General features: G+C 35.5%; 1 protein-coding gene across 2 annotated transcripts in view; it reads right to left on the bottom strand.

Moving 5' to 3' along the window:
• The window catches only part of whd (carnitine O-palmitoyltransferase whd), a 52,184-nt gene that overhangs the window by 5,566 nt on the left and 26,771 nt on the right, over positions 1-19,847 (bottom strand). The window contains exons 7-15 of one of the 2 annotated variants that reach the window (XM_022062102.2): positions 18,013-18,212; positions 15,600-15,804; positions 15,144-15,251; positions 13,497-13,522; positions 9,875-9,943; positions 3,169-3,283; positions 2,491-2,625; positions 1,273-1,407; positions 759-1,118 (exon numbers count right to left, since the gene is read on the bottom strand). In XM_022062102.2, coding sequence (XP_021917794.1) covers positions 759-1,118; positions 1,273-1,407; positions 2,491-2,625; positions 3,169-3,283; positions 9,875-9,943; positions 13,497-13,522; positions 15,144-15,251; positions 15,600-15,804; positions 18,013-18,212 — 1,353 coding nt within the window. Of the gene's footprint in view, positions 1-758; positions 1,119-1,272; positions 1,408-2,490; positions 2,626-3,168; positions 3,284-7,532; positions 7,596-9,874; positions 9,944-13,496; positions 13,523-15,143; positions 15,252-15,599; positions 15,805-18,012; positions 18,213-19,847 lie in introns of both variants that reach the window. The other variant, XM_022062101.2, reaches the window with a different exon arrangement.

The following is a 19,847-nucleotide window of genomic DNA, read 5'->3' as shown; positions in this document are numbered from 1 at the left end:
AAAATAAAAATGTCAGTATCATAACAGTGATACCTTAATACCATACAATAAATATATAAAAATGTAAGACAGTATAGTCAATATAACCATTTAAAATGTGGCAAAATTAATATATTTTAGATTGGAACAGATCAAACTTATTCATAACTAAGTTATGAATAAATTAAATTCTGGGAATGCCAGCTATCAATGAGTCCATAATCTTGTATTTTCCAATCTGTGAAACAACATGACTACTAAATTATAATATGGATGCAAATCATTGTCCCTAGCCCTATGTAAAAAAAAAGGGGGGGGGGGAGAGAAGAGAAAGAAAGAAAAGAAAAGAAAAGAAAGACTGTTGGTACTGGAGAACAAATTGCTGAGGAGAGTTTTTATACCTAAGAGAGAAAATGTAGCAAGAGACTGGAGAAAATTACACAAAAAGGAAATCCATAATTTGTATCCTTCAATACATATTATTAGGACAATAAAATCAAGGACAATGAGATGTGTGGACATGTAGCATGCATGGAGGAGATGAAAAATGCAATCCAATTTGGCCAGAAAACTGAAGGGAAGAGATCACATGGAAGAGCTAGGTAGAGACTACAGGATAATACTAAAATGGATCTTAAAGAAATGGCATGAAGAAGTGGAACAGACTCAACTGGATAAGTATGTTCTGAGTCCAAACAGATGGGTTATTTTTGACCAAGTAACTATCAGATTCTCAAGAGGAAACCTGTTTCAAGGAGTTAAGTTACATTTAAACTTACAGTTTCAGGCGAGCTCCGCTTGCTTGTGATGTGGAAGAAGATGAGGTCCTCTCCTGCAATGATATATGACACTCCGTATCCATCGTCTGCAACAGGACCAAAACCTCCTCCCGCAGAGATGCATCTAGGATACTTCTTCAAGTCAAGTTTTGGTGTCTGTCCATGAGGTGTTTGGGATGTAGATAATCGCCAAGGTTCACTCAGCACCTCTTTGAGAAATGGAGAGTCTACCTCCAGATATTTAGATACCACATACAGACAGAAAAGGTGACGGTCAATTCCCTTACCACACATAGCATCCTGGTATGCTACCTGATGTACATTGCATGCAATTTGCAGCAACCGCACACGCTCCTCCACCTACCAAAAAACCACAGCTGCATTATATGAATTGAATATATTTTCAGAGAAAACTATGTAAATGTGAGAGTAAAAGTCACATAAAGAATGCTACGACATATTAACATTCAGATTGTACAGCATTTACAGTTTAACTTGACCAGATTCATCTCACCGACGCAACGTTTCCAAGCATAGCACGGACCCATGTTACTGACTCAATGGTGCAAGGACGTACAGTCTCAGTCCTCCCCTCACGGAACAGCCGCGTCATGGATGCTTCATACGTCAAACTAAACCGGCCAGCATCCTGTTAATTGAATGTATTTAGTAAGTATACAATGGTGTCCTTCATTAGAGTTTCATCTTCTTAGTATAACATAGCTTTCTCAACAGTTGTTGATATGTAATATTATTGTTCTTGCAGTCAAGAAGTTCCGGAGATTAATTCACTGTTCCCTTCCTTAAAATGTAAACTACCTGAACTTCAAAGGATATTTAAAATGTACCACTGCACCCCATTTAAAAACCTGAGTTGATGAAACATGTCCTGTGCCCACTGTTTTGGTGTTATGGTTGTGAGGGATTTTAAAAATTAAGCCAGGAAGGTATTTAAGTGTTACCACTAACACAACATTTTTTACACAACTGAAGACTATTTTAAGAATCTCACATAAATTTTTACAACAGAGTAACAATAGAATTAAGCAACAAATCTGTAACTGAAGGTTTTATTCACTGTCAAGGTTCCATTGTTGTACCTCCCCAAGTGCCTGATTATCTTGCATTTAAGTCTTTTCCATTAATAAAGCTTCTCAAATTTTATGAAATGAATTTTGTAAAACATCACACAAGGTTTGGATGTCCTTTTTGGATTCTATTAATGAGTATTTCTCAATGTGTTTGCCAGAAGCCTGGAATTCCATGAAAGAATACCATCTAATGGCAGACTACTCACTTCACAGTGCTTTTGCTAACACAATATATGTAACTTTATATATGACACTACTTCCAATACATTTTGCCAACATGTTCCCTCTTTTCAGTTTACTGACAAGTCCAAGGCACAGCCATGGGATTCCCATTATCCCCTCTGGTACCCAACATATCTGTGATGGCTTTCAAAGTCGAAGCCATTGACTTCACCCTTATAACGCTGAAATGCCGGCACATATACGAGGATGGTGTGTTCACAATTTGGCCACACAGACAATATGGATATGCCTACAAATATTTTTATAAAATATGTATAATTAATTTTACCCTGAAAGGATCAAGAGAACTTTTGATCTGAACATCACAAGACAGAACACATGGAATAAATTTTAGCCAAGTCCAGGAGCCTTCCATTTTAGAAGACAATCATGTTAAGCTCCAGTTAGTGTTAGCTTACCCTATAATAAGCCAGCTGAAGAGCCATTTGTATAAAGGCATCTGGACTTATGCGGCACTCCTTCATAAAACCCTTTCCATATGCACTGTGCATGTAAACTCGCAGGTCTACGTCATTCAGCAGGCTCAACGCTACCTGCAGGATGAAATGAAGCAACTCTACATCACTATAACTACAAAATGTAGAACCTTAAACCAAAAGAAAACAACAAGAACATTTTACATAAACTATAATTCTTTTGAGCAAATAATGAAAGCGGAATATTAATTTTCTTAGAATACTTAAAAATACATATTATTTCAAATGGCATTTAGAAGTTCAGGCAATTTGTTTTAAAAACAAAATGCAACTGTTTCAGTATTACACACCACAAAGGCTTTTGTTACAAAGAAAAATACATTATACTAATAAATGTATTTTAATCATCCAATGTTGAAGATAATTACTCTTAATTAGTCCACTCTTCCTTTTCCTCCCAATTTGCAGAGCAAACTAAATGGGCCCAATAATTACACAAAAAGTCCTTGTAAAAACCTTCCTATATCAAGGAAAATCTGGAAGAATTAAATCAGAGCTAACTACACACAGTACAACAGCAAAAAACTCACAAAATAACAAAGTTAAAATACAACGGTTCACTGATATTTGCTACATCAAGGTTCTACCGCACCTTCTTACCTGATATGACAAGTCAATTGCAGCAATGCAAGGTGGCAAGAGATTCCACTGTAATCTGATAGGCGCCGGAGGTGTGAATTCTGGGGTACCTTTTGTTCTCCCATCTTCTCCATATCTACAATTAAATTATAATTTATATTCATGGGATCAATAAATTGTAAATTATTCATCATCACATAAAAAACAAATACTGATGTTGAATAAAAGGACGAGTCTTGCAATATAACTTCATATTCAATTACCCACACACCTCAATATTTACTATACTAAACATAACATTAAAATACTGTAAACACTATTAAATACTACTAATTTATGATACTTCTTCTCATTCTTTTACACTGATCCTGATACTTTTCCAGAATTTTAACAGAAAATTAGATTGTATGCTGTAAGATATTCCCTATACATTAAAAAACAACAATTAGTATAATTGCTATTTTCAAAACACACTGTTACAAAACAGTATTTTTCATACGATTTTCACTCAGAATGTCTTTTGGCTACAAACAAGGCCACAAAATAGAATTTAATTGATTCTTGGGATTTCTAACAATGCTGTGGTATTAACATCTGGATGTTCTGCAGCATTAATATAGCAACTTTCAAATGATTTTGACAGTATGAGTACGTGATTTTTCATTTCAATTTTACTTCCTGGTATATCACTTTTCAAAAGAGCAGATGAGAATATACATATGAAATATTTAACATGGTAGATAAGAATATTATCAGCATACGAGTACAGTATTTGTACATGTAATTCTCCTAACCTGCAGTATTACATACAGAAATGTATGAAGGGGGCTGTGTCAGCAGACACCCAAGAATACTAAATGCAGTTTGACAACCACTGAACTTTGACACCTTTGCTGTGTACTTAAAGGATGAAAATGTCACAGCAATCTTTAGCCATAAATTTAATAAAATCTTCCTTTCTAAGAAACAAGAATTACATAAATAATACTATATTAACATTTACAGTGGTGCTATTCCCAAATGCAGATTTTATAAGTGAATTCCCTAAACACATAGTGCTACAGTTTCACTTCCCAGATGGAATTATTTTGTTTTTTAAATTTTAAGCCATAAAATTAAGAAGCAATTATAAAGCAAATGCAAAAATAAAGCACAGGACTGAAAGGCAGTGCATTACATTACTGAAGCAAATGTATCAATTTTTGGCAAAAAAATTAACAGTGTCACTTAAATTAACATCACTGTGCAAACCTCAAATTCAGCGCTCTACTGGGGCATACACTCTGACTTCATAAGACAATATAACATGACAGAAATGGACCATTTTAAACGGAAACCAACCTTTAATGGAAAATGTCTCTGGTCCCCAGTGTACAATATTAAAGTAAAACATAATAAATTCAAACTGTTCAACACATAAATGGGAAGAAAACCAGGGATTTAACAGAATACAATTCTCAAGAGTAGTAATTGCTTTCTGTTCATACAATTGTTCTGAAATAAGCCTCCTGGAATTTATCGCAATATGAAAGAGAAAGCTGTCATCCTGATCATAAACAAAATATATGCAGAATACTTTAATGGATTATTATAAAATAAATATGAATGTATACTGCATAATAACAATGTAGTTATTTGGGTCATAAAAATACTTAGGTTATGTATTGTGCAATTATTTTATTTATCAATGCAAACAAATATATGTGCAATTCTATATTTTTAACCACATATCAGCTCTCAGGTTGTGGATGGTTAAATAAGGTTTATGATTAAGGGATCTTTAAGAAACTGACACAAAGAGGAGGCCAAAATTTACTGAGAAGGTTGAACTGAAAATCCAATTCCACTATCAAAAGTTAATTTTTCTATGCCTATCTTAGTTACAGATTAATCTAGTGTGCCTTTTTTTCAATCAAAAGCAAGAATACTGACAAGACAAAGGTATGAGATACAGTGATGAAGAAAAGGATTACCATGAGCCAAGTGCCGAATACATGGGAAAGAATAGATTTTTGCCCATTTTGTGTACCAATCTCAAGAAGAATCAATTGCAGACTGCCGAGTCTGGGGAAAATATTTTACGAACAATAAGAAATGGCCGGCTATCTTAGATTTGAATAAAAATTAGGGCCTCATAAATGTAAATATTAAATTCTGTATTATAATGTAAAGTACACAGCTGTTCACTGATGATTTCAGTAGCAAATTCTAACTGCTGAAAACATGGATATTTTCTTTTTTAAATGGATCAACACCTGTGTCCACTAATAGGCTAACTCCTCAACATGAAATTTATGTTATAAGTCTGCACGAAAAACCTGTATTTTGAGAGACAAATTCATATTGGACATGCTGCTTCCCATCAGTGCCTTTCTAGTGCTGCAGCTTAACACACTTCCTTGTCTACTTTTCTTTAAGTCACGGTGCAGAGAGTGTTGCCTTTTGGCTGCAGGATTGCAAAATGAAATGTAACAGCCAAATTTATAAAATGGTGGAAAAGAGAACACTTCTTACCTGAACTGACAAATTTACTTTTGAAAACTTTTGTATAGCGTTCAATAAAAACTTCTCTTATATGCCTAAACTTCTGTCTTACAAATCTTAAAATACACAGTGAAGTATGCCAGTAAACTGAAACAGTAACTTCAGATATTTTAATTAATATCTTACCTCTTATTATAAAATAATGATCACTCTTACAATCAGTAATGCTTTATGAAAATGTGGCCATCACCTGGAATATCAACACATTGTACACAAACATGCAGCTCACACAAGTTATTAGTTTGGTAGCAAAGTTGCAAGAACGAGAGATGAATAAAAAGAAATGAGGTGCAGCGCTGTGTCATGACCTCACCCTATCATCGACCTTCCAGGAACAGTTTAGAGATACACAAAGAGGGATTTTAGTATGTATATTAAAAACAGATTTCTGTCAGAAAAATTAAACTTATACATTACATTCTGCCAACATTTTTTAATTCTTGCATGCTACTTACGCAAATTCAGGAAAGAAAACCTTAGTGCATGACAGTAAATTTTAAATAGATAAATTCTTTAATGTAAAGTAAATCTGATGAGTAAATGTTAATAATGTGACTGTGTATGTGATTTAGCCCATTAGTGCACATTGTTCTTGGGAAATATTGTGCAGATTTATTTGTATTTTATGCTACTTATTCACACACACATGCACACGTTATTATATCATATGTTACGAATCAAGTCATTAACTGCTTCTTGTTGCATGAATCATTTGCATTACTGCATTTGAAAATGGTGTGCTGTTCAGAGTTCAGAACACACACACTGCTCATACATTCTTACACTTGCTTGATAAAAGTCTAAAATTTTGGAACATGACAGAACTTAAATCACATGATGAAAAAGTTCTTGTTTCATCAAAGTAATTATAAATTTTAGCAAACTCAATTTTGCTGCAAAGCAATTGTGGCTGAAGGGCTATTCAGTAAATTCACACAAATATTTTTTATTAATTCTGGAAGAGAGATCACACAAAGAAGAGAAAATAAAAGATGACTACATGCAGCACCAACACTTCCCTATTTTCCAGTCTCTTACATAACTTATGTCATATTTTGTCCAAGCAGTGCAATTTCAGATTGCTTTTTTTCTTCAATTATTTTCCTGTCTTTCATGAACTGTGACAGATCATGACCCCATGCTTTTTGTAGTACCAGGGTTTAACAGAATGCAGTACCTCAAACACACGCTGCAGCTGCATCTGGTTTGACGTGCAGGTACGGAAGAGGAAAATGTGAAACTGTGCTGGAAATGAATATTACTGTCAACCTTGTTACGAACAAGTGGTGTACCCAAGTTTTTGGTTACAAATTCTTGGAAAAATGTTCACGGAGTAGTTGAGAAAATACAGTTATGTACAACTGACAACATTCATTGATAACTATTTGCAACTTAGCTTCCCTCACCATACCCCACCTGACGGTTCGCCTGTCCGAACATTTTGTATTTACTTCAGTCACACAAACTACGCACAAATATAAACTTGCTGCATAAATTATGTTGTACATTATAATGAATAAAGTAATATAAGGAAAGTGAAACTTTTAGAACACTGTTATGTACATTTATGACCTGCCAAGCAATTATTAAATGCAAGCAATGTCCTAAAGGTATAGCACAAAACCCAAACATATTCATGTTAATATCGCAATTATGTAATGTATACTGTCTATTTTACATAACCCAGATCATCATGCTGTAATAATTTGGAGAATTAGAAAAAAAAGTTACTTTGCACAGTGAGTGCCTATATGTCATGTCTACAATGCAACAGTTGTAGCAGTTAGAGAGTTACTTTAAGTATCACACCACAAACAATCATAACATTAACATATGGTTACCCATTTTCAAGTTCAGTTGCGACAATGTACTCCCACATGTGACTCATGACTGGCGCATCAGCCCTGGTAAACCAAGGAGAAACCATAACCAATTACACACAAAAAAGTTGAAGTCACTGAAAAATTTACATTGTAGTTGTCAGTGCAGGTCACCTGCCCATCCCCAATTCTGTTAACAGTCGACGTATCTCGAACCAAGGAGCCAACACCCAACATAAAGAAACTGAAAAATAAAATGTTTAGTAAAGACACAAACAATAGAAGAAAACTACTGGAGAAGGTTGTCTACTAAAAAGAAAAAAAAGCTAAGAATAATAGAAACAAACCACAAATGTAGAATGAAAATTAGTCAGAAAACAGAAGTTGGCAACTGAAAAGTTCATGGGATGAATGACAATGCAGACGTGACAGGATGCAAATGAAGTTCCAACATCAATGTCAGAACAAAAACTTGTTACTTGATTGGTAAAGGAAGAGTGATCTGTGTTTAAGCATCTGGCAAGAGAACAGAATTCGATTCAAGCGACTGTCTGTCTGACAGGAGGGAAAACTAATTAAGGACCAACATTTCCAGTTTCAGCGTTTCCTGACATACTTAACAAGGATAACTGATTGTAACTGCACTGGTACCAATGCTAATAAATTAAACTTGATTGAACCTGCTGTGTGAACAGTGATTATATAAAGTATGTTAATATTCATCTAAAAATAACACAAAAATTCAGTTATGAGATTAAAATTAAATGACAGAATTAAAAACAAGAAGGATGATGCGTGGAATCAGACCACTTCTAGTTCAAGAGCAAACTGAGCAAAACCGAAAGAAAGATGAAAATAATTCTGTCACAACACAGACACGAGCATCAAAAAGTTGAGAACATGAAGTCCAGCATTTGAATGGGTACGACTTCACAGAACATCCGACACGCAGATGCACGCCACGTGAACAGCAAGCATGAACAACTTGTGATCTTTGCACAAGCTGTTGGCACACTCTGCTAATGAGATGTTTCTTGGTGTGTACATGCCTTTACAGACACTTGTACCTCATGTCACCTGTGTTGTAGGTGGAGATCATCACCATTATCTTATCATCATCTACGTCAGCAATTAGGTTCCTTAAACATAGACCCAAATAATCTCCTCTTTTTCTTTTTGGTTTTACTTTGGGTGTGAGGCTTTTATCAAGGGAAGAACACATACAATCAGTTTCCTTTTATTTCAGGAAACATGCTAAATCTAGAGAATTATAAAAACTGCCCATCCAGAGTCTGTGACAGTGACCCAACAAACCAAATTTTGTGTCCGAATTCATAAAAAGGTTGGTCACTTCCATGCCTTGTCCATACAAATTATTATGGATCAGACATATTGTGCTGGAACCACACAGCTTGTTAAGATTTTATCCCAAACTTGGCAGCTTGAAAGACAGACAGCCTTTCCACAGAGTCAAAGACTCTTCTATACCAATATCCTGGTTTTGGGGGTACAAATTGTGTAAATTTTTGTTAAAGTGTTGAAGAATTGGATACATTTCGAAAATTTTGGCATATATATAAAATTTCTTTTTTGGGGGGGAGGGAGGTTATGAAGGGCAGGCAGTTCTTATTCTAGTGTGATCTTTGTGTTGGCTTCTGTGAAATTCTCTTCAGTACCCAAGATCTGTGATGCAATATAATCTTTCAATTAAGTGTATTTATGGTAGCAGTAACTGTATGAAGTCATCACCTTCAGAACTGTCTTCACAAGAAATTTTTCCACTAATGTCATTGTCATCTAGAAGTGCAAAATGCTCCAAATTTGCAAACCTGCCAGGGTGAGTGTGTGTGTGACATCTCGTAAGTCCATAGCATGCTGAATGTTAGTTTTGGTAAAAGTTTTATTTTCTTTGTCTGGCTGGTCTGTTGTCCTCCTAATGCAAGGTTATTGGTATACAAACCAAAACTTCAGTGCCTATGTCATAGCAAATTTCAAAAAATATCTCAATATGGTTCTTAGTTTGATGGCTACAGGCCAGAGAGTACAGCTTACAGGCGAATGTACAGCGTACGAGAAACGACCCATAGAAGATTTAAATGCCTGATGTATATGCGAGAGGAGGAAGAAGCTTAGGATGATGTCAAATTCCTCATAATTTTGTGTCACTTGTAATTTCTGGCTGCCCTGGCAAAAAAGTAAGGGTTTAATGCTGTCATTATAAGAACAACTTGTCTTCATCCAGTGGTTGCATACTGTTAAGTCCCGCAGCTAACAGAAAGATTTCAAAATTCAGATATGAGGACACTGACAAAAAGAAACTGAAAGAAAGGTGTATATTGCTTCAGTCTGTAGCCAGTGTTTACCCAATGAGAGACGTCTCCTCCTCCATGATGATGTACTCCCAGACATGTGACATGACGGCTGCATCCGCCCTGAAAAAATGCACTTATGGTTTACTCTGAAGGGACAAACAACATAATGAACAGAACATATGAATCTGGCTTAACAACCATTCATGTCAAGATGTAACCAATAGAACAATGACATCAAATGAAGAAAATATGCCAAAGGGCCTACACACATATACAAATTACTCCTACAACAGGAATTATATCTGGTATCATGAGCCAACAATGCTTTACAATACAGGCATACCTCGTTTTATTGCACTTCACAGATATTGCGTTTTTTACAAATCGAAGGTTTGTGGCAACCCTGTGTCGAGCAAGTCTATCGGCGCCATTTTACCAACAGCATGTGCTCACTTCGTGTCTCTGTGTCACATTTTGGTAATTCTCTCAATGTCCTTTTAGACATAATTCTATTGCACACTTAATAGACTACGATATAGTGTAAACATAACTTTTATATGCACTGGGAAACCAAAAAACTCGTGTGACTCGCTTTATTGCGGTGGTCTGGAACCGAACCCGCAATATCTCTGAGGTACTCCTGTACGAACTCTTTTCATAGTTAATATTTTTCTTACAATTTCCCGAGAAAGTAGTTTTCTTGCAGGCATTAACACCAACTTAAATTCTAAATTTTAAAATAAAAAGTGTGAACTATTGTGGATGCACATGCATGTGGTAATTAAAGTTGTCTTACTATAATGGTACAACAGTGACACTTGGTAATTCTCAAAGTAAACATTATGGTCAAAGTAAATATCACATACAGTGCAACCCTACGTATACTTTTCTGGAGACTGATAGAAACTGGAGTAAATTGAATGAAACATAAAAATTGTAAGATTCTTTCATCTCAATACTTTACTGGAATGCATACCAAATTATTACAATGGCACGACTGTTTGAATTACATTATTCAGAGTTAGTGCTGATAACAAATGTTTACTCACCAAGGACATGCTTCCCCACGTGTCTGTCACATTCTGTAATATGCTGAGTTTTTCTTTTAAAAAACAAGTTTTTCCCCTTCTGAATTGTCATCACACCTTATCTAACATGCAAATTCAAATAAGACAACTGCAGTACATGTAGCAGGCTCAGCTAAGATTGCAGCTGTTTTGAAATAAATTACACAACAAAAACTAAAATTATGCTTGCAGAGTAGACAACTACTGAAAAGAAAAGCCCACCAGTCACATGACTGGGATAACACCCCAAGAATTTCCTGTGAAGTAACACATATTTTGCAGGAACAAAAACAATAAATTAAAGGGGCTTAAAAGAATCATGTAAACTACAGAAAATGTGCATTCCATGAACATAAGTAACAGGGTTTACTGTTCAAAAGCAGTATGTAATTGGTTTTGTAAGACCAAGAAAATCACTGGTACTTGCAGAACCTGTAATGATCTGCACTGAAGGTATGTTATTGTACAATGCAACATGTAGCATGTTTGTTTATCATAAATACTGTACCTGTAACAGTACTCATTTTCCTGTTGTTGAAATACATCAAGTGAGAATAATCTGCTACTGACCAAACAGATAGTCCAGGTTCTAAGTCAGTAAATGTAAGCTGTATCTGGCAACTGACTTAGCAAGCTACAGTCAATCCCATGTCCCAGGAAACTGAACTGATGCATTTGATTAAAACAAGTGGCACAAATTTAAATATATAACGGTATTAGATAAACCTTTAGACATCTCAAAATTCTCTCTACAATTCATCTAATCTACTTTTCGACAAACACCCATAACATGCTGCTTTATAGTATATAACCTTAAATAGTGACATACATAAATGTCCTAGTCGCAGAGTATTACTACAACAAGAAAACTTTAAAATTTGCTAATTCCATAAACATTTATAGCGATACCTTAATATATTTTGAACTGAGAAGTGACAAGCATTTTTGGAATTTAGTCTCCTCCTAACTTCCTCATGAGTATCATTTTGATTTGTTATTGTTGTTCCCAAATATTTGAACTTTGTAACACTTTCAAAGGATTTATTAGCCAACCTAAGATAATTCTGCCCGCCTGTCTGCTGATGACGAGATACTAACATGTACTTAGTTTTTTCTGAATTTACTTCTAGCCCCACCTGTCTGCTAGCCTCTAGTAAAACTTCTGCATTCCTCTTTATTGTATTTATATCATCCCCAAATAAATTAACATCATCAGCATATGCCAATAGCTGATGTATCCCATTCAATTGCAAACCCTCCTGCCTATCTTGGACTTTCCTGTTGGCATATTCTAGCGCCAAGTTAAAGAGCAAGGGAGACAAAGCATCTCCTTGTTTTAGACCGTTCTTGATGAAGAATGTTTCAGATACATATTTACCTACACACATTTGTATTAGACTCATTAGCTTCTTTGGTATACCAAATTCAATAAGAATATTATACAACACTTCTCTCTTCACAGAGTCATAGGCTTTTTTGAAATCTATAAATAATTGATGTATGGTTCCACTGAACTCCCATTTTTTCTCTAGTATCTGACAAATGCAAAAGATCTGATCAATCGTTGATCTGTTTCGTCAGAACCCACACTGGTGATCCCCAATAATTTCATTTGCATATGGGGTTAATTTTGCCAAAAGAATGTTTGATGGAATTTTGTATGAGGTTGATAGCAGATAAATTCCTCGGTAATTACCACACTCAGTCTTGTCCCCCTCCTTATGAATAGGAATAATTATGGATTAATTCCATTGTTGTGGCATCTCTTCATTATTCCAAATTAACTGAATAAGCTTATGGATCCTCATATGCAACCCTTTGCCATCTGCTTTAATTAATTCTGCTGGAATCTGATCAATACCTGGAGATTTATAACATTTCAACTTCCCAATGGCTAGTTCTGCCATTTCATACATACTAGGTACATGTTCTATAGCACTTTCCAACATGATTCCTGTTAAAAGAGAATCAAATTGGAATAACTTGTGCACATTTTTATTATCATAAAAAGACAATACACGGTTCAGACTGCAGCTGTCACCGCTAAATTCGCATACAACTCAAATGACTACAAAAAAATTAATTTCCACTTTCAAACTGGGGTTTCCTTTGTGATTATCTAAACAGAGAATTATTCACTTCAGACAGAAACACACATTAGTTATCTGTTTGTTAATAACTCTTATTGTTTATCTTCAAAAAGAATTCAGTTAGTCTTCTATACCAGTGGTATTCAACCTGGGGTACCTGTACCCCCGGGGGTACGCAAAGACATCTTAGGGGTAAGTGAAATTAAAAAAAAAATTATGATAAACACTGAATAATCAGCAATGTAATTTATTTAAGATGTAGATTATATACTATGTATAACTTGAATTATACACCAACAACTTTGGGGGTACAAAGTTGAAGAGAAATTATATCTGGGGGTATGTGAACAAAAAAGGTTGAATACCACTGTTCTATACCACAATCAATCAACCTCAATAATTTTAAATTCATTACATGATTGAAAATCTATCAACATACAACAGCAATAAAAACAGACAGCCATACCACCTGAAGAACAGCAAATTCAATTTGATGAAGGAATAGCAGGTACTTACCATGAGTGCTCTGCATTGAAGCCAATCTGGAAATGAGGAAAGAAAACTTCCATCACATTGTAAACTGATCACCAGAAAATTTTTTGAGCTAGATCCTGTTTGTAATTATTTCTGTCAGTCATACAAATATTCCTCATACTTGACAATTTGAAGGGACCAGTCTGTATTTTCTCAAATATGCTGCACCCTTGAATAGACCTCACCCCCTACTGTGTTAATAAACAAAAAACAAAATAATATTTATAGAAGCATATTGAATAAATATGCATGCTGAATGTTAGGACCCTGGTACCCACTGAACAGGAGGCTGGGCGGGTCTCAGAGTCGGTCTGGATGCAGAGGCTATAGGAAATATCCTCTGCCCCCGGTGGGAATCAAACCCCGGTCGTACAGTCCATAGCCAGTCAATACAATAGCTGAGCTCCTGATACCTGTTACAAAACTGTTCTCTCACCACTGTTTTAAAGGAAGATTTATACAAGCAAACATCAGATACATAATCAATGTCAGCCCTCCAGACACATGCACACACACATTTGATCCAATACAGGATCACATCATGATAAATGCATCAAGTTTCTTTTGATTGAATTAACACAACTTTCACATTGACTTTTGGTAGTGTTTCTCTCTTAAAGGTGTGACTGGCAGAAATTTTCTGCTGTCCACCATAATGAGCAATATTATGGAGCACTGTTGTTTTTCAACATCAGCAGTTCTTACTGTAACACCCTTCTCAATTTTACTGTTCACTGTCATACTAAGAGACATTTTAAAATACATGCGTTTGATCAACATTATCAATCTAAAAAAAAGTGCAAGCACTGCTGCCGCTCACTCCAAACTGATAACATAATTTCAAAAACACAATAATTCCTGTGACAATTAAGGTTTTTCATGGTAGAGGCGCACCAAAACCCAGAACAGTAATTCCCATTCACATGCATGTAGAAGTACTGGGAAATATTTAGTTTTATCACACAAATAATTTACTCTAAGAAACCTCACCATCCACCCCAAACTTGCCTTGAAACTTGAGATCCATGTTCCTTTGCCGATGCTAAGGCATATTTTACTTGGTATGACACAGCTGAACTGACACTTCTCACTTACATAGCCTATTTCAGAAGAGTTTGCTTTCTGGCCAAAAGAAGCCCTTTGACTATCACTGCTTTGCAGCATCTTTTGCTTTTTTTTATTCAACCACTTATAAAACTTTCATTAGTATTATATTTTCCACAGGCAGTTCTATTTCAAATTTCTTCCCCCCTGCCCTCTGCTGAATATGGATTGGCTTGTGGATATGCAAAACAAAGAGGAAGTTGAGAAATAAGATGGTGCTTGGAATGAGTAAGGTTGCAAACTTTGCCACGACTGACAAGTTTTTCTTACTAGATACAAGTCTCATATAAAAAGGTTCTTAAGACACTTCTCTGCACTATACAAAACAATATGAAGGAAGTGATTATATATGTTTAAAAAGTACTTGGTCGCATTGTTCACTACCAGCATTAATTTTCTTACTTGTTAGACATGAGAGACGGTTACATGAGGAACAGTTACCAAATTTCGTAACACATAATGCATGCACTTCTATTTTTCTGAGAATATATTTTGTAATGTCATGATTTATTTTTTGTGGCTTACCCGTCCATTGGAGCCAATGCAGAGTGTGAAGGACTTGTCAAACCAACGGTCATATCCCTTCCCATGCAGTAGAATTTGTCCATAGTGGTCCAATTTACTTGGGTCATGCTACAAGACAGAATACCAGAACAAAAGTGTGTTTACAGTCATATGTTAAAAGAAAAACTATAAATCGCCACAAACTAAACTTCAAAATACAAGAATTTAGCATAAGAAAACGAAGACATACAATTTTAATACTTTTTACATGTAGCAAAATACAAGTACATGCTGAAGGTGACTACACAGTGTAAACAAATATTGTTGCAATGTATTTTCTTTAGCTGAAATTGATAAACAGTATCTTGCTCACATTTCATTCATGATAAAAGGCAAATAGTGATCAAAGAACATAAGGTTTTCAAATCTACACCAGTATTATGATTATCTTCAACATATTCTTCAGTAACACCGTACCTCATCAAACTCATAAGGGAAGTCATCCAATGCAACTACAAAGGCAGCCTTTTCAATGGCATCCAGCGACTGACGATTCAACCCCTTGAAAAAGAATTCCCGGCGCACTGCTGCCCAAGCTGTTCGCTCTCCTGCAGTCAAAGCTGCCAACTTTTCCTCTCCTTTGGCTGGCAGTGATTCATCAGACAGTATCTGCTCAAGCTGCCTGCAAAATAAATGTTGTTTTGCAATGAATTCCCAACTTGTAGAACTAATAACGCTTTACATCACATTTCACAGTTGCTTTCATTTCTTTTTCTTATATGGCTCTCCGGTCCGTATTCGATCCATGGACTCCTCAATTCTCCTCTTCCATTTGGTCCTCTGTTAGGTCCGTCTGTCCGAGTGCTTTCATTTCTTATATTAATTAACATCATCATATCAGACATTGACATGTTAGAATCATTATGAATGATGTGATGCAAAAACTGTGGGAGGTGCCTGTGGCATGCACTTCCAAAACGGTCTCAGAATGGATCTGGAGAAACTGAGGAAATGCACAAAACTGTCAAACCCAGTGCCTCATGAACGTACTACATTACACAATGTGGATTGTTGGATTTGTTTTACCTTGTCTGTCATCTGATGTTATAAAATTACACAGCATTTTGAGGACTGATCTGTCCTTGTCTTCACGTGTGGTAAAGGGAAAGACAAGGACAGATCCAGTCCTCAAAAAGCTGTGAGATTTTATAACATCAGACGATGGACAAGGTCCCAAAACCCAACAATCCATATTGTATTACGCTATTGTCATAACCCTTTAGAATAGACCATTATACAATGTTTTGTCAAACTCTTCATACTGGCTGATTCAATAAGCAACAAAATAATGTAAATAAAGTTGTTAATTACAAAAAGAAAACAATACAACAATTTTTGTATCCCATTATTCCTTCAACGTTCGATGAATTATACCAAAGAAAGAACAACATTATGAGACTTACTATTCTTAAAGCATTAACAATACCAGTCTTCATCAGGTTCTTAACAAAACAATTTTTTTAAATAACCACTTTTACAGACCAAATTAAAACAAAAGTGCACTGGTGCCTGTGTCTGGATAAGGAGGCAGAACAGATAAATGTGACAGCAACAAATAACAGGTTCAACATCAATGACATTAAGAAATCTTATGAGAAGCACAAGACAGTGAAAGCCGTTAGTACAGATACCTTCCCTGATGGGACAACATTTGTAGATCAGCATTTTCAGAATAATATAAGAGTGGCAAAATCTGTCATCACGCTCAATACAGACATTTTGTTGAAAGACTGACAAGCCTAAGGGTCACATCAGTCACAGCATTTCGGATCTCAGCTTTTGTTCTCATAATTATTACTCAAACATTTTTACAATGTTAAAGTCTTATTTTTAATAAAACATTTAAGCAAAATTATAATCTCATTTGTGGAGTCCAAATCTTACCTTGATTATGAATGATACATATTTTTCATTATACCAGCAATTATTTCCGATTTAATTCTTTTAAACTACTGGTTATAAGTAAATGACCACAGGGGATAAAGGAGGCCAAAGTGTGAAGGTGACAAGTCTCATTTCTCCCATTTCTTAATGCTGGAGTATTATCATGGCCTGTGCGCATAACGAGGCTTCTTACAGGCTACCTTAAATGTTCTATTAAACACAATATTGCCTTAAAAATTATTGTGAATACTGACTGGTCTTGTTGAAAATGTCATGGAAATGAAAAATGCCAAACTGAATCACATTCCTCATGTAAGTAAATGTGGAATTCCCTGATTACTTCTAGCTTGATCGCAAGTGTTACTCCACTTGTTCATTGTCTGTGTTATAAGTTGACTTTAAATTATCTGTTCATGGGTCATATTTAAATTGTGACTACTTAAAGTAATTTTTCACTATAATTTAAAATGAGAATAACAAAATAAAAAACAATGGAAAAGACTGTGAAAGTTGAAGGAAAAGCAGGAGAAAGTCAAAGAAAGGAAGTAAATATTTTAAGGACAGTAAGGAAGCATCAAGGACACAATAAAAATCATCTAAATAAGGCCTTGAGCACTGACAAATCTAATCTAATACAAAACAAACTGCAAGCAAAAGCTTACTGCTGTAATTCTGAATACCAAAGGTTACTCTGAAATACCACTGTTCACCTGCCACTGCTATCTGTCGCTGTTCTAAGAGACCACATACTATTGGATGCGTATGTTACATGCTTTGACCCCCCGCATAAAAAGCCATACACATTGATAATATTACAGCATGAGCAAATGAACACTTTACATCCAAAACTGTAAATGGTTATGCTTGCTGCAGTTCACTTGTTGCATTACATCTTTCACAGTGCCCAAATTCTGACTTCATTCTTTTCTACAGATGACAAACTTACATTTGAATTTCACAAGATCTGAGGATGCGACCACGAAAATATATGAACACCTTAAAGTATCTTCCTTTGTGATATACAACAATGTGTTTTGAGTCTGTGTGGTGAACTATGCGATCTGTCTCCATTCCAGGAACTCTGGTCGTGTTAAATACACGTTCATACTGCCACGAACACAATGGCACTAGCCCTTGGATCAATATCTGCAACATTAATGTAATAAGTTATTACACAACATGACAAAAAATAACATTTTGCCACATGTATAAAAATAGTTGGATCTTAGGTTTTCAATGCTGGGATAATGATTATCTTAATTTTGTCTATCACTCCCCAGGTCTGACCGAACCAAAACTGAAATGTGGACTAATTCAAACATGCAGCAATGACATTAAAATAGAAACTGAATATTTAAATCACCGAAAATGTACCTCCTGATAATTTACACTTGTCTAGCATTATGCACCCTCAATGACAGGGCTACATTTGCCCTGATATTGATTTTCCATCACGGATATTTCTCTTGAAAGCATTCAACACGTGCATCACTAACAGCACCAATGTTTATCAGGGTAACATCAAGATGTGGGTCTCAGAATATGCACTTAATGACATTGCACTTCTCATGACTTTGCAGACATGCTTCTAGAAGCACACCTTGTTTTAATGAGAAATGAATTTTCCATCCTCAGCCATACCATTCGAAGGGACATAATATAATTTTGCACTGCCCAGTTGGAAACTAAGGAGATGTGCAATCATTTTCATGCCTCCACAGACATGCTAAGAATATTACGGCATTCAACAAGATCCACTTGGCCAACCTGTCAGACGTCTTACACACGCAATACAGTACAAGTAATGGGCCCATATCTTGCACTAATACTCTAACTTAGAACAACAAGCTTAGAAAGTGTGTTTGGTACTGGAATACACATAATATCCTGATGCTTTCTTTACAATGTGAATGTATAGGAATTAAATCCGCCTTCTTAGAGATTTCCCAATTTGACCACCATATCGCAGCACCTCAATATCTAACTCATGATTTTCCTTATTTCATTTTGTAATCACCAATCACAGGATATTCAAAAGTAAAATTTTGAGGTCATATAGAATGGAACAAACTCCACATCAAATTTCAACCAAATCTGTCGACTAGTTCTCGAGTTGAATTGACTGGACAGACACAATCAGCCCATAATGTGGTGTCCCTATGCACTTCCAGCACAGAATGCATAAAAATTAAGTTTGTATCATATCCCTGCATATCACACATGTGTGCTCTTTGTTTACTTATCAATAGCCTCTCCAAAGTTTTGCAACCACCAAACAGTGGTCAGTATCACAGCCAGCACCTCTAAAAGAATTTCTCCATTAGGAAAACTCCAGGTGTATTTATAAATTTTGCAACATGGGAACATTGTACCCTCAAAAACTAAAGTTTCTGATGTCGCAAAGTTTACTAACCTCACCCCATTATTATTATTACTTTTGTCTAAGCTCTCATTCCCAACTGTTGGTTTGAAAATATCTTCCCTCTGACTTTTCATTAAAATCTCCTAACAAAATGACCATGTGATGCTCATCAGGGAAACTGAATACATGCTCTAGTTCCTCATAAAAGCTGCTCTTCATGTCATCACATATATCCTCAGTTGGTGCATGCGCATCCAGAATAACAGTATCGCACCAACACACTCTTCAATCACAAAGAAACTGTACCCTCTTAACTGCTCATATGATCCCCTTACATATGAAAAATCCTGTAGCTGAGCGATGATCAGTATTCTCATATCCATAGTATGTATAATCATCTGCTGGTTCAGTGCCACCCT

The sequence above is a fragment of the Zootermopsis nevadensis genome, unplaced genomic scaffold, assembly GCF_977971745.1.
Source record: "Zootermopsis nevadensis isolate Lab colony 2312 unplaced genomic scaffold, Znev_1.0 Znev_ptg000013l, whole genome shotgun sequence".
NCBI classification, from domain to species: Eukaryota; Metazoa; Arthropoda; class Insecta; order Blattodea; family Termopsidae; genus Zootermopsis; species Zootermopsis nevadensis.
Note: the sequence above shows the minus strand (reverse complement) of the source record. Positions and strands in the feature narration are given on the sequence as shown.